This window comes from Balearica regulorum, chromosome 8, assembly GCF_011004875.1.
Source record: "Balearica regulorum gibbericeps isolate bBalReg1 chromosome 8, bBalReg1.pri, whole genome shotgun sequence".
Taxonomy (NCBI): Eukaryota; Metazoa; Chordata; class Aves; order Gruiformes; family Gruidae; genus Balearica; species Balearica regulorum.
Window position 1 is genome coordinate 36,181,460 of NC_046191.1, and position 15,698 is coordinate 36,197,157.

General features: G+C 51.0%; 1 protein-coding gene across 1 annotated transcript; it reads right to left on the reverse strand.

The window, feature by feature from the left end:
* Positions 1–2,857: 2,857 nt before the first annotated feature.
* LOC142602832 (coiled-coil domain-containing protein 183-like) lies at positions 2,858–7,719 on the reverse strand. The gene is made up of 14 exons (XM_075760585.1): positions 7,608–7,719; positions 7,396–7,523; positions 7,183–7,260; positions 6,281–6,448; positions 6,042–6,146; positions 5,738–5,860; positions 5,218–5,346; positions 5,010–5,066; positions 4,822–4,923; positions 4,378–4,538; positions 3,831–4,005; positions 3,559–3,684; positions 3,221–3,317; positions 2,858–2,970 (listed from the first exon to the last, which is right to left on the reverse strand). Exons 1-14 carry the CDS (start codon positions 7,717–7,719, stop codon positions 2,858–2,860), a joined length of 1,674 nt encoding a protein of 557 aa, XP_075616700.1.
* Between the last annotated feature and the right edge of the window lie 7,979 nt (positions 7,720–15,698).

Consider the following 15,698-nt stretch of genomic DNA (forward strand, 5'->3'; position numbering starts at 1 on the left):
TCTAGTGGGAAAGTAGGAAGAATGCATCAGACTCTCCAAAGACAAGTCTCTCAACTTTGTCAGGAAGCACACCTTAAGTGGACAGAAGCCTTACCCATAGCTCTTTTGCAAATCCGAATAACCCCTAGGGTGAAGGAAGGCGTAAGCCCCTTGGAAATCGTATACGGGAAAGCATCTCCTACAAACCTTTGAAATGTCAAGGGAGACCAAATGCATAGAAGAGGTCAGGCTGCAATTAAAGAACATTTGATTTCTCTTTCGCAGACTTTGTCTTCACCACACAGGTACCTAAATCAAAAGGTGTCTCTTCCCTTGGAGGCACCAGTTCACCCGTTCCAACCCGGAGATGTTGTTTGCAGACGGACCTGGAAAGATGAACCACTAAAAGAGCGATGGAAAGGACCCTACACCGTGCTATTGAAGAGTGATACTGCGGTCAAAGTAGAGGGACTTAATTCCTGGATTCATTATCCACGGGTAAAAAGAGCACCGAGGCCTGATGAAGATGAATGGACCCCCACACCCACCAGAGAAGTTAAGCCTCGATGAACTGTACCTGAGAAACAGGACTTGCCTAAGTAGAGGTTAAGTGCCCACAAAGCCAATTGTTTTGGTATTTAGGATTAATAATGTAGTTATCTCTTGTTTTGCTGTTTATGTATAGAATGAATTTTTTTTTCTTCCAGAGGGATAATTATAGAACCTCCTCAGAAAGGTTTCTTAATTTAACTCTGCTAAAATGGTCAATACTGTAATAGTACATTCAGTATTAGCCGTCTGTGAATGACAATTGTAGTTCTAAGGAAAAGAACTAGTGAGACATGTGAGACCCAGGAAAAGGGATCTCATCATCTCAAAGCGGGGGGAAATGATATCCCTAGAGCAGAACTTTCCACTTGACAGGGGACAGAAATGTGTTTGGGCTAGTGCTTAGAGACTGTTGAATTTCGGGTTCCATGCACTCCTTGCTTTGCTGACGACTGTCTCTCTGAAGAAGAGCCGAAAGACTGATCGAAAGCATGCTTTGCTAAAGAGTTTCCTTGAAGGAGAGCTGAAAAACTGATCAAGAGGAAACCTCCTGGCCCAGAAGGCGCTGGGAGCTGGGCGAATGCCCGAGAGGCCTGAAGTCAACAAGAATCGCCAGTAACCAGGGGATGGGAAAGGCGGCTGGGGGGGGCAGGTTTAGCACCACCTACCCAATTAAAGGACTGTGCAAGTGACACCCCCCAGGGCCTCGAGGAGCATGCCTGCTAATTTAAAGATGCTTGACCAATAGGAGATGATGCGGTAATTGATACCCAATTAGTGTAAATTTCGGCGGGTTTTTCTAATCCTGTAACAAGGTAAATAGGTGGTAGATTCTGTGGGTGGTGCGCTAGCTGTGTGGAATTACCAGCTAGCACCCATCTCTGCGCAGACATGGAAGAAAGACACTACCTCTGCTCTGTGTGTCTATTGGCGTACTGCACGCCGGGTAAACGATCCCACTTTTGGGACAACACAACCACCCTTCCTGGAGCTAGGTGTAGAAAGCGAGAGTCTCTTGGTTTCATCAACTGGCCCCAAAGCGTTCGTCTTTAGTCACTGGTGTGGTGGTGTCTGGGCACAGTGGCCCGGCTAAGCTTCTTCAGAGCCTGGGTGTGTTGAGCGTGGGCAGTTTCAGGGTGGCCCAGCCCCACGCACCCATGCTGTCTGCTCAGCCTCCTGGTTCGCTGAGTATCTTCCGATTGCTGCTGCCACGGCTGGCAGCTCCTCACAGCAGAGGACTCCCTGACCCAGAGCCCAGCACCCGCCCTGGCTGTGGTGGGCACCTGAGAACGGGACAGGAGGTGGATGGCTGTCATTATAGTGTGGTCTTTAATGGCAGAGGAGCCCACCTCTATGGCTGTTGGTTCTGGGAAGCTCCACCAGATGAGTGCACTGGCACGTTACGCTATTTGTAAAAGACACGAGTATTTTGGCAATGTGTTCCCCAGAGCTGCAGTTTCACAAAACCCAGCCAGAACAGTTGGCGTGACCTGCCAGTCTGCTGGAAGGCTTGGCAGAAACAGCCGTTCCTTCGCTGCAATGATGATGTCACAAGCGATGTCAGCACAAAGTACAGGGACCAAGTAGAAATGACAGCAAGAGCTTGGGCTGATGCTGATGTCCCCCTGCGACTCTCCTGGGTCTCCAGACAGGACTCCAGGTCCCGGCAGAAGCCCTCAGTGGTGGCTGGAGGAGGGGGAACAGCACCATCTGTTTGCAGCGGTGTTTTACGAGCGTCTTTGTAGGGAAGCCAACGTGGCCTCCGTGGTCAGATGTCCGTGACCCACCCGCAGGGATGGGGATCCACCCCCAAGCCACAGGCGCGGTGCAGCATCCTCTGCTGTCCTGGGTCACGCTGAGTTAGACTTAGACCTTACCTCCAGGCACCCAAAGGGAACGCCTGACGTTTGCTCTGACCTCTTTAGGCTTGTGAGTACGCGTTGCACAACGTGTGTGCGTGCGGGGGGCCAGAGGAGGGAAGAGGCACGAAGGGTCCCCAGACAGGTCAGACAGCCCCAGGCTAGGGGCTTCATCTCAGACTTGGGTCTCCCTTTCCAAGGCAGGCTCTGCCCTTCCACTCCCACACAAGGACACAAAGGCACCCACCCTGAGGTCCGATACCCAGGTCTCATCCCCTGCCCCACGTTTCCCCAGAGCCACCTCGCACACATGCCAGCCCAGAGCTGTCTGGGGGCTTGACTACAGCCTTGGGAGAAAGGAAAAAGATCTGCTCTATTGAACCAGCTGGGAAAAGGTACAACGGGTGGTCTGGGGCATCCAAAGCACAAGCGGGTGGTCTGCGACATCCAAAGCTCTCGTGGAGCGACCGCTACTTCTGCCTGCGGCTTTTCTGCCTGCTTTCCAGCAGGAGCAGCCCCTGCTGCTTGATTTCTTGCCGGGTGGGGACAAGGTCGTGGTCTTCAGTCAGAGGAATCGGAGGGGTCTGGAGGAGAGAGCAGAGAGGAGCGGGATGAGGAGAGGCTGTGGGGCCACCTCTGCTGTGCCCGTGTCCCCGGGGAGAGCCAGCAGGTTACGGAGGCCTCCCAGGGAGCCCTCGTGCTGAGCCCTCCAGCACTGGCACTGCTGACTGGCTCTTCCACCCCAGCATCCCCGGGGGACCTGCCATGGCCCATCTCCAACCCCAGGGGCTGGGGCAGTCGCTGTGGGACGCGTCCCCACTGTGCTCTCCTACCTTGGACCCTGCTGCCCACGTCATCGAAGGAGATCTTCAGGTTGTGTGGATCACTGGCGGTCGCTTTCTCCAGTAAACCCCTGACGTGCACAAAAGTCTGTGAAAGACACCCGGGGTTAACTGATGGAGGGGAGGTGGTTTTAAGAAGCCCAGGGGTTGGTTCCCCACCTTGATGTCCCCTGGGGGGGACAGCCTGCAGTGCCCAGTGCCACCTGGGGCTGAGCTGCTCCATGGCTCTTCCCTGGGGCCTCCTCCATCCTCCTAGCTGGGAGGACGGTTTGGGATGGGCCATCCAGGAGAGTGCCAAAGACCACAGCAGGGACGGAGCCCCTACGCACCTTGTTGTTCTCATCGGGGCTGTAGCTGTCGCGGGGCAAGTCGGCCACGTGCTGCGCCAGGTACCGCAGCTTCTGCTGACAGTACTGGAGCTTCTCGACCACCCCCCGGGGCTTGACAGAATCGTCCTGGAGTCAGAGAGAGAAGAAGAACAACCTCGGTGGGGAAAATGAGCCACTTGGGGTGATGGTGGCTGCACCAAGTGTCACCATGCCGTGCCGTTGCATCCCCAAGCACCGCCGGGGCCGTGCTCACCCCAGAGCTGTGCAGGTACCTGGTCAGGCACAGCGATGCCGTGCAGACGGACTACGAGGTTGTCCATGCCGTGTTCAAAGTGGAGCAGGAGCTCCTCGTTCCTCAGCGCCTGGGCTCGCGCCTGCTCCAGCTGAGCCTCTTCCCGCTGCAGCCTCATCCTCAGGTCCTCCTCCAGCACCCTGGAGCCAAGCACACTCCCATCCATACAAGTGCACAGGGGCGCAGAGACACCCCACCTCTCTTGCAAAAGCTGCTCTGCTTGCCCCTCTCCCATCTGCAGAGCAGAGATGCTGCCTGCAGCCCAACTCGGACATGCTGCCACCACTTCCCATGCCAGGCAAGGAGCAAGGGTGCTCCTGCTGCCACAGCGGGAGCTTTGGGTGCTGTGCCAGGACCAGAGCTGGGGGAGCACCCTGCTGAGAAAACCTGCGGTGCAGGAGGGGTGGGTGGGTGGCTGCAGCGGGGACGGAGGAAGGGGTGCCCTCTTGGGACACTTGTGAGGCACGTGTCCCCTGCCAAGGCTGGGGGCCCGGTTAGCACATCTGTCCCGAGGTCAGCAGCAGCACCTGGGTGTGTTGCGGGGCTGGCCAAACTTCAGCTCAGCCTGCTTCAGCTCCAGCTCCTTCAGCGTCTCCTTCAGCGCCTGCTTCTTCTGCTCGCCCTCCTTGACGCGCTGCTCCAGCTCCACCCAGGACTTCTGCTGCGCCAGGAGCCTGCCGGGGATGTCCTGGCCGGGGGAGAGCACCAGGACTCAGCCCACGGCACTCCTGCAGCACGGTACAGCAGCCGGGCCGTGGCCTCGCGGAGGTTTCTGCACCACGGACCGACCGCTGCAAACTCATGGCATGGAGAAAAGGAGCTCCATCCCTGCCCGCACAAGAGGGGCTTTGGGGGGCTCCGCGGGCAGCGGAGAGCAGACAACGCCACAAGGAAACAAGGCGAGCCGTGAGGTCTCGTCTCCCCGTGGCTCGAGCACCCCAGGTTTTACCGGAGATGGGTTTTTACGTTACCCAGAGGCAGGAGCACTGCGCCGCAGCCTTGGCCTTCTCCGTCTTCTCCATCAGCCAGGCCTCGCGCTCCATCGTGGGATTGGGTGGCCTCCAGTTTGGCGTCTGGGTTGGGAGGGAAGCGTCAGGGCAGGATGCCTGCGGCTGCACCCGCGTCCCACCCCCCGGCACCCCGCCAGGCACTCACCCACCAGCGGGTCCTGCGAGTGCAGGCTCGGGAAGCCCACGGCGAGCTGGGACCTGGCTTGCTGCAAGGATGGATGTTCATCATCACCCCCCGCTGCTGGCTGCTGGCACCCTGGGGGAGCTGGCCCTGCAGCCCCCCCGCCGCGGGGGGCTCGACACTGCTGCCTGCTGTCTGCCCGCAGCCCTGCCTGCAGCAGGGCCCCCCCAGCTCACCGCTCTCGGCTGCCTTTCGCTTGCTTCCTTCAGCCAGAGCCTGTCCACGTGCACCTCCTGGGCGGCCAGGGAGCGGTACCTGCGCTCTCTCTCTGCCAGGAGCCGGGTTTTCATCTCGGCCATGTCCTCCTGGAGCAGATCGGAGAAGGGAGAAGCGGCTGCCAAAGCTGGGACGGACCTTAGTGCGCCAGCGGAGCTTCTGGGATGGCCAGGGTCAAAGATGCCCCCCTCCCCCCCATGTCAGCAGGCTGGGAAGGAAACTGGGAAAGGAGGGCTGGAGGATGGAGCATGCTGCCTTCACCATGGCTGGTGCTTCGGGCAGGCTGTCCCCAGCCCCAGGGCAGCCCGGCCCAACAGCGAGATGCGGGAGGAGCTCGGGAGGCATCTGGGTGCTGTGGGCAAGCCCAGCTCAGGCTCTTTTGCCTCCTCTTTTGAGCAGGAAGACTCACCAGCCTGGCTGCGCCTGGGGGCTCTCTCTGGAGAGTGGGAGAGGGCCCCAAGGTGCCCTGGACCATCTCACCTTGGCTACATCAGCAGCTCGGAGGGCATCCGAGGCCATGAGCTCCATGTCTTCCAGCTCCCCAGGGTACAGCTCGGCCATCGCGCACAGGAGGTCCAGGTGCGGAGGCAGGTGGGCCAGCTCCTGGGACACAGGGAGCCACAGCACCCAGTCACCCCAGCGAGCCCCGGGGGTCCCCTGCACGCTGCGACGGCGCACGGAGGGGAGCAGGAGGACCTCGCCGAGCCAGGAGGGCATCCCACCAGCACAGCCCCTCGGGCAGGAGGGGCGGGTGGGACGACAGGCACGGTGAGGAGGAGCTCACCTTCCTCAGGGCATCCCGCACCGCCAGGTAGCGGGCGGTCACCTTCTGTCCAGCGCGGCCTTTCGCAAGCATCTTCTCGATCTTGTTCTCCAGCTGGTGGATCGCCTGGGGCGCAGACGGGAGGGGGACACAGGGTGACCCCGTGTGCCGAGCCCGGCACCCACCCGGGGGGGTGCAGGGGTTGGATTAAACCCCCCCGTGGGACGGGTGCTGCCACCCCAGGAAGGGGTCCTGCGTACCTGCACCTGCGCCTGGTGCCGCTTCTCATCCCTCTCGGCGTCCTGCAGCTGCTGCAGCCGCCTCTGCAGCTCGTCCCGGGTCTGGCTCCGCTGCCTCACCCGGTCCAGCAGCACGTCGCACGTCCTCCTCCGCTGATAGATTTCGGCACGGAGCTTCTCCAGGGCCACCTGGATGGGCACGGGAGAGTTTGCCAGGCTGGAGGCAGGGCTAGCCGGGCACCCGCGGGAGAAGGGGGCACAGCCTGGAAACACCCCCCCAAGGTAGAGCCGGGGACGCTGGGACGCTGCTCCGGGACGTCGTCACTCCCTTGGCAGGACGGGCTCGGGGAGAGCTTTGCTCTGGGGGGCTGGCTGGGGCAAGGCGGAGGTGGGCATCTGCTGATGGCAGCGGTGGGCCGGGCTTCGGGACTCTGCGTAACGCAGCCCCGGGGCTGGGCGTCAATCCAATCCTTCGGTGCCCCAGATGCGGCTGCTGGCGGAGAGCGGTGGCACCGCTCTGTCCCTGCAAGAGGCCCCCGGGCAAAGGCAGCTCTGCGGGGCCAGCGCCTCCATCTCCATGGGCTTGGAACCAGGTCATGACCTTGGGGCAGGCAGTCAAGGGCACAGACAGCATCTCTCTCCCAGGGATGCAGCTGGACCCCGCAGGAACCCCAGCAGCCCTGGGGACACGGCATGGGGCAAAGGAAGCTCAGGGAGCCAGAGGAGGACCTGCACGCATGGCTCCCACCATGGAAAGGGACCCATGGGACCGCAGGGCGAACACCCCGGCTCTCACCACACCAGCCCCGGGGTGCTGCCCTTGTGCCGGCACCAGGTCCCTCCGCCGTGCACCTCATCCTTCCGAGGGTCCCCGGAGCCCCAGCCCCTGCCAGCAGCCCGCACCCACCCGACCCTGCCCTTACCTCCACCGTCTTCCCGGCCAAATCCATGCCCACGTGCCTCTGTGCTCCGCAAGCCGCAGCGATGGGCAACTTGCTGCGCTGTGGGCAGGAAAGGGGCAGAGAGAACATCACCGCCAGCCTGGGGAAGGTCCCATCCTGCTCCTGGAGAGGGCCGCTGGAGGAGCTGGCTCCGCAGGGCCAGCACCAGGCAGGGGACAGCAGAGTGGCACCTACCGCTACCGCCTGGACGCTGCGCAGGGCACGGACGTCCTCCTGCACCGCCTCGCGCAGGCGCGGGAGCAGCTCTCTCTTCGGACGGAGCTTTTCCTCACAGCACTGGGCAAAAACCTTCCTCCCTTGCTCTGCAGGACATTAAGGCGCTGCTGTTGGCACCGTGCAGGACCAAGAGCCCCTCACCCGCCCCCGCCAAGCCCAAGGGGCAGCACCTTGCAAGGCCACCATGGTGCGCAGCTCCTGGGCGCGCTGGCTGAGCTTTGCCTTCCGGCCCTGCGCCGTGCTGGCGCTCCCACCTCGGCCCTCCAGCCCCGCGGCAGCCATCACAGCTCTGATGCCCGGTGGGGCTGTGGCTGGGCTGTGACCACGGACGCAGCCCAGCTCCCGTTGCCCGTGGAACCGTTGCTGTGACACCTCCAGCTGCGGCACACAAGGGATATTCCATACTCTATGACGTCATGCTCAGTTTATAAGGAGGTTGGGGGAAGGGGCGGGGGGGGGCAGAGGCATTCGGAGCGATGGCGTTTGTCTTCCCAAGTAACCGTTACGCGTGACAGAGCCCTGCTTTCCTGGAGATGGCTGAACACCTGCCTGCCCATGGGAAGTGGTGAATGAATTCCTTGCTTTGCTTTGCTTGTGCGCGCGGCTTTTGCTTTCCCTATTAAACTGTCTTTATCTCAACCCACGAGTTTTCTCACTTTAACTTTCCAATTCTCTCCCCCATTCCGATGGGGGGGGAAGTGAACGAGCGGCTGCGTGGTGCTCAGCTGCCGGCTGGGGTAAAACCACGACAACTGCTTTTCTCAGAAATTTCTACAATTCCCAGGGAAGTTTTGTTCAGTTTTTATTTTACAACAACCTTTTTGTCTCATTCATGTGTTGACTTGAGAGGAACTTTGCTACCTTAATTAATAAACAGCTTATTTTAAAAAACAGTGCTGCTCAGATGCTGGGAGTTTGTGGGTTTAATTCAGCCATATAAGTTTGTTCAGGAATGCAGGATCTCAGGCTGGAAGCTTTGCAAACTTTTAATAAAATGCAGGTGGTACCTCTGTTAATCTGTTTACTATCTAATATGAATCACCTATACTAGATGTCTGATGTGCTTTTAGAAGGACTGTCTGGAAAAACATGAGCATATTTTAACATGTATAAGGTGAAAGCAACAAAGCATATCTTTCTCCTGGGCCTTTCAATTCAGCAGCAGATTATGTATATGCATACATAATGCTAGGGCAAGTTCAGCTCTCCTTCAGTAGGCCTCTACCTCTGATCTTTGGCTCATTATCTCAGGACTGATTTTCAAGTATTGTTAGGTTAAACCTGTGTGGGGATCTGTCATGCAGGGAGTATGTGAAAACACAGACATGCAATCTTCAGGGCCCCACTGCAGGAAATGTTGAATATCCTCAGCTTACTTTGGGTCCTCTTTGGGGCCCTAATGACAGAGACAACCAGGCAGAAGGGGATGAAGTAATATAATAAGGTATGCACCTGTGATCTGGAAAACACACACGTATTGTTGTTTTCGTGGATCTTAGTGCCTTTGAAGCTGTGAAAGGGAAATCTTCAATAAGGATTTGATCTCACAAAGCACTGATCACTTTCTGTTCCTCTGATGTCAGTCAAGAGTAGGTAACACCTCACAGGAACTGTTAATATCTCATTGAGCCATTTGTTTACGAGGTATTTCTTAGTATCTGCGACTTGCTGGGTTGAGCGAGTGATGACTAAGAGAACAGTGTTTGTCACTTCTCTACAGGAAGCTCCAGTGAAAAGGGAAGAGATCATGTACTGAGGTTGTGGTTCCACAACAATCCAGGATCAGTCAAGTACTGCCCTCGTGGCCACATCCTTCTCCTGCATTTCTTTGTCTTTCCCTTGAGGTGGGCCTGACACTTAGCCCAATCCTCTGCTGGGAATATTGGCATGTTAAGATGCTAGAAAATTATTCTCCTTTGGCTTTGGCTTGTTGGGCTGGCTTTTCAGGGCAGAGAGGTGGGTTAAATTGCACCAGGAGATGCTAGTTCTTTATGATCCCAGTCAGAAAGGTGTTCAGATTCTCTAAAGCATCCCTCAGAAAGGCGCTCAGATTCTCTAAAGCATCTCTTCAGATGCTGGGTTTTTGAGACCACACTAAAAAGAAAAGGAGGATAGTACAGATAATCGTGTGACCCTTCAGATGCTGGGAACCCCAAGCTGTGCAGCATCAAATGGGCTTCTGACCACGGCCCAGGGCACCCTGCAGATCCGTCCATGGAAACGGTACCCCATTTTAGTCATTGGAGCTCTTCCAAGGTTTTCCTAAAGAAGCCAACTCTATTCCACATTTCTACTGTCAAACAAAGAGGATGTTCCCATGAGAACTTCTTCTCACTGCACTGTTAGATAAAGGCAAGGCCAGGCGGGAGGTCTTACATAACTGGACACAATATCCTTCTGAATTAAAATTTTAAATTGCCTCAGGCAGACAACATGTAAAATGTCGCCATAAGGCATCACGTCCTACAATTTGAAAATTCAAATGTCTAATTAGAAGAGGGGAAAACATTTTCAAAACACGTACTCCTTGATTTTAAAAAGATGGTTCTTGTCTGTTTTGTACATTTTGTAACTTTCAGCTAAACCAGATACTCCGGGTATTTCTATTTTTCTCCCAGTTAAGGAAAGTGATTCCCAACTGCATAAATGTTTATAATCACTACAGCATTTTTTAATTTTAAAGTATTGAAATTTAAATTCATATATAGAATAAAAACCACCCAAGGTTCATGCAAGATATTCTCGATAAAGTAGGATAAAGAAATGTATGACTGTATTTCTCATAGAATGATAGCATCATTTCACCTAGGAGGCACCCTGGAAGGTGTCTGATCCATCCTCATGCTCATGCTTTAGACAGTCACAATGAAGAAAAGGCTGCAAGGAAGCAAAACGCTTTTGTACTCACAGTTACGGGTGGCAGTGAGATAATGACTGGATCCCAGTGTTACAGAAAGAAGTCTGAAGGGCTCTTCTCCAACACTGGTGATGTTCAAAGAATTACCAAAGCTCAGGTAAATGCAAAAATGAGAAAACATCTCAGACAAAGATACCAAGCTAAATATATCTAAAAATCTAGAATGCAGTCTGTTTCTTCAGAAAGCAATATTACAGTATCCTTCATACCAGTCTGCCTCTCAGTATTTACCCAATCTTTTCTACTTTAATTTAAAATGTCTGTAAATGCATTTTTCAGTGAATTCTGATAGTGTTGTTGTGGTAAAGCTCATTTAGTTCATGACACACTTCTGCTGCCCTACTACGATGACAAATTCTCAAGAGGAAGCTGAGAATGAGCCCTCAGGCATCTGGCAAACACTGAATCAACCCATCCAAGAATCTGACTTTCACACCAAAAGAGATACTTTCTAGAAGACATTACTGGTTTTGCTCACATTCAAAGTCCTCTGAAACTGCTAATTAAACCTAATAGTTTTTATTTAACCATCTGTAAAATAAAGTACAGGAAGACTCTGCTTAGGGATTTCTTGCTCTCTATGGGCATCTTTTACAATCAATTTTGTCGTGTAGAGCCATAGTTTGTAAAAAGTCATTTCAACGGTCAAATTTTCATAACAAATTAAACTTAGTGAACCTGTGACCACACAGAACGTATATTTTATGTTTTCAATCAGTTTTGAAACATTGTAGTGTACTTCCTGCATCTTATTTTTGGAATTTGCAGTTGTGTCAGCTTTGGATTTTCCAGTTGATAGTTTCCGCATTTCAATTTCGATTCTCTTGTAAGTTGAAGAACTCGCTTCATCTCTTTCTCCTGTCTAGGTATCGCTCTCCTTTCCTATTCACTTCCATGTCTTCTTGGCTCTGGTGTCAAAATAGATAGACAGAACATGTTGTGCATCACTTATTGGAGGGAAAGTCTATGCTCTGTTCAAAACGTGTTAAGAATTAAACTTCCAACACAAGACGCAAGATGGAGGTTCTAATCTCAGTTACCTGAATGGTTGTTTTAAACGTTGAGAACGTTTTAGCGTGTGGATTTCTTTTCCTCCAAGTTGGTGCATTGTCAGAGCCTGAAGTATATTTGTCTGTAGAAACAAGACAGGCATCTGTTTCTTAATTTCAGCTGCAGGTTAGGGAAAGACTCTCTTAGGCCTGGTAGGCGAATTAAATATTACATTAGCTGAAGTATCAATGAATACATTGGGTGACTCAGACACCACCTCTGAAATACAAGGTAGTATTCAATATAGATTTTCCCTCTAGAGCTCTAAAGATCATCAGTAATCTCGCAGCGTTTCCATCAGGCTCACAGGATCTTCCAAAGGAGGCGGATTGTGCCACGGACATCCTTGACTTGGACAAAGTGAATGTTCCTGTGTAGAAAACCTGCCCAAAGGCATCATCAGTTGCTTTTAGATTAGACTAATCCACAATCCAGTCTCCTTTGTTGTCCCTGCCTGGGAAAGCACTAGATGCAAGGCAGTGTTATGTTTTTGTACCAGGTGGTTGATTTTGCATCAGAGTATGCTGCCCAATGACTGACTAGTTTTCTGTAAACCTCCCTTAGAAATCATTCTTATGAATACTCTGGCTTGCTGTTAATTCCAGATTAATTCCATTAATTCAGATTACTAATTCCACAATAGTCCTAAATTTTTCCTTTTGCACACAGCATGTCAGTCTTACCATAGTTTTCGGTTTGGGTCCAAACTCTTCTATTTGCCTCAAGCTGATTCTTTTGTTTGGAGCCTTTCCCAGCATAGGGCTCAGGTACTGCTGAAAAGAAAGGTAGCGAAAGTGCTAATGGTTGTTTTTACGACACAAAGGCTGATCGCCTGTTTTTGGGGGTGTTGGTTTTTTCATTTTTTTAAAACGCTCTATCCTTTTTCAACCTGGGAATTTGATAAGACGTCTTCTTCGCATTAACAATGTTCTCTCTCTAATCTCTATGCCAATCTGTCCACATTTAATCAAAGCAAACATTAACAGAAAAGAAAAAAGAAAAACCCCACAACTGTTCGCCCCTGAGACGAAGCAGTGATGCTGGGATTCATTTGGCTTAACTTCATTTGTCTGAAAGTGGGGGTTACTGTGTCTGAAGGAGGTTCCTTGGATTGGAAATTAAGAGGGGGAGGCACGTCTAGGTGCAGATTCAGCCCAGCTTAAGAGAGGTGACTGAAACGGTCAAGATGAAATCACTTTCTTAACGTTTAAGGATCCTGGGTAAGCAGGAACCCACCTGTCGGTCCATTGCACTTTGGTTCTTGGGTGACGGTGGCAGTACGGTAGACTACATATGCTGATCTTCGAGGTTCTGAAGAATTGAAATAATTCTTTGTGGCTAGTCCAATCCAAATATGGACTGTCCCTATCTGGCACTAAGACCAGAAATTAACTAGGTCCTGCCAAGTCATCTGTGAGTTTAGTGAACAAAAAGGAGTAAGCCAACTGTTTTCTCAAAATACCTTTTCCTCTTCCTGTGTTATGGGACTTTCTTTCTTCCTCGGAAACCCATTTCTTCTCCTTTGCTTCTTTACCGGGATAGGTCTTGACCCGCTCCATGGGATTGGTTCCTGAGGGATTAAAATAACGCATATTTACTTTTTGCAAAAGCAGGCACAATCTTCTCCTCCAAAATTGCTTTTGGATTTGGGGTTTGGGGTTTTTTGTTTGTTTTGTTTTTGTTTTGGTTTGGTTTGGTTTTTTTTTCAACCTGATCTCCCACTTCATACCCAGGTCTTCTTGGGCTGTACATGTGAAAAGTGTCGTTGCTCACAAGGAAAGCGCAAGTGGTTATGTTTCCTCTAGAAGAGTTCACGGTTGCAAAATCTTGAAAGGAAACTCAAAAATTGACTATAAACACAAAGATGTTGGACTCGTTCAATGTCTTTGACCGCTTCTGGCTTAGAATGCTTCTCATGATGAGTGTGAAAATCTTCATGAATACTGTATTTTGGGGTTACAGTTTAAAAGTACAAACATTGGCTTTAATCCACATACGCATTTGTAATAACTGCGAATCAAAAGCCGCGTGCAATTTACGTGTGTGTCACAGAGGGGAACAAATCCTTTTCCAAAGTCAAAGTGTAACATCTACATGGGAACCCAATGCAAAGGGGCTCCACAGCATGGGGTGGACAACCCTGATCTGCGTGTCGCTACAAGGTAACTCCGTTAGCAACAAACCAGGAACCTTAATTAGCATGTTCCTGCCTACCGGTGCTTATTTCTCACGTGTTGCACATGAGGCACGCTTTTCCTCTGTCTCAGCTGCATCATCAGTTCAGCTAGGTGTTGTCCTGTGAGCTGAACAACTGAAATGACGTGGCATGCAAAATAACTTCAGTTTATAACTTTATATAGGTTCAATCCTCAGGGACATCAGTGGCACAGTTTACAGCATGGGCCCACACATAGTTGTAACAGCTGAACTGCTGTTGCTGATGTGGTGACAAGGAGCATTGCAGAACTACCAGTGAACGGCCAAAGCTTCAACCTTGTCACGTTGGCTTTACCCCCGATGTCAACGTACCTAGGTGGTAAGGGTATTCTACTGCGGACGTGTCTGGTTTATAACTTCACAGAACCAATTCTTTTCCAAACTTAAGCAGGAAAAATTCAACTGGAATCAGCCTAGAGGATTTTTTTTTCCCTAGAATAATGCTAAACCAAGCAGAATGGTAAAGAGTGGTTTTGATTGTTATAGTTAATGGTGCAGTGTGAGAAAGAGTCTCTAGAACATAACAAAGAAGGAATAACTCAGATCTTAAAATGGTGAAGCTTAATGCGTGCACGTTCAGGTTTAATGCGTACACCTGATGAATAACTCTCATGGTGTCTAAGAAAGTTCCATAATGCACAGGTTAAAGACGACTGTGGTTCCAGAGCTAAGGAACCAGCTACAAATTACCTGCTCGGTCCTTAGCTTCTCACTTTTCATGAATGATATTCATCAATGATCCTATCTGACTGAATTTCTGGTATTTTCAAGATGCATGTCATCGTGGTACCAAAAACCTCAGAGAACTGTCTGGAAGAAATGCTTTGGGGAAACATCTCTCTCCTTTTCTCGGAATGTATCTAATTCTAAAGAAAGACCTATATTAAAACCTGTATTCGTCTGTTTGTTGCTGATTTCCTTGTCGATAGTCTAAATATATCTCAATACTTGCCAGAAATGGCTTCTCAAAACTAGTTTAATAAGAAACATCTGAAAGGTAGAAATGAGAAGGAAATCATTTTTCCCAACTCTGTTGAACAATTCAGGCTGGCAAAAGCGGTCAGTCAAAAAAGCATGACTTCGCATGACGGCATTATTCGAAACGGAGACAAGTTTTCCATACCCATTTTTGATGAGCACATCATCCTACTCAAATCTGTTCTACTGGAAACAGCATTATCAAGATTTTATCCCTGAAGTTTACACAAAATAAACAATGATATTCTTTTTTATTAAGAGTAGCAGGTCATATTTCTGCCCAGCAATTTTGGATGACTGATTTACTGATTACTCTGGTGTCGTCTTACAGTCAGAACATCACTCTCTCCTAACACGGAGCTGTATTATTATTTATTCGGTAAAAAAAACTAATGTGGATTTTTTTCAGTCATGCCACTTGGTCAAGAATGAAGGAGAAACATACCACGGGAGGTAAATATTTATTAATTTGTATTTCTTTGACCTTAATTCTGTTGGGTCAAGCCCAACATTCAAAAGAAAATGGAAATCTTTTGTTACCATCCTTTATAAGACACCTGAGAGCGCCGCAATCAGAAATTGAAACTACATTCCTAACCTCAGGATGGTTCAAATTAGACGACAGCAATCTTGATCGTGAAGAAAAATTGGAGGGAAGACCTCTGTTGTGTGTCTCAGGAAAGTAGACATAGGCTTAATAGCCCATTGCTACCTTTTCCCTCGCCAGTGGACACAGGCAGTCGCCACGTGTGTGACACTACCCATGTATATGGGGAAAAAGTAGTGAAGTCTTTTGACGCTCTTTGTCATACGCTATCCTTCATTGTCACTAATTTAACGAAGAGGGGAGGAGGGGCAAGCGACATAGTAGTTTCTCCCTGTGACAGTAATTTTAAAAGTGGTAAACGTTGTCCAAGAAGATGAAAAGCACTTGCCTTTCTGCAAGTCTCGCTCGGTAGCTTCCAAGGGTAATAGCTCATTTTCCCGAGGTGAAGACACAGTTTTTGTTGATTGGTGTTCCTGAGGGTACTGAATCCCGTAATACTCTCCTAAACGTACCCCAAGAGGAGAAAAAAAAAAAACCCAATGTTTACTGTAT

Excerpts from the sequence above, each read along its gene's own strand:
- LOC142602832 (XM_075760585.1), bottom strand. The coding sequence starts at position 7,719 with ATGGCTGCCGCGGGGCTGGAGGGCCGAGGTGGGAGCGCCAGCACGGCG. Across the intron at positions 6,147-6,280 it reads GGCACCAGGCGCAGGTGCAG|GCGATCCACCAGCTGGAGAA; the intron begins GTACGCAGGACC and ends TCTGCGCCCCAG. Across the intron at positions 5,861-6,041 it reads TGCGGGATGCCCTGAGGAAG|GAGCTGGCCCACCTGCCTCC; the intron begins GTGAGCTCCTCC and ends CCTGTGTCCCAG.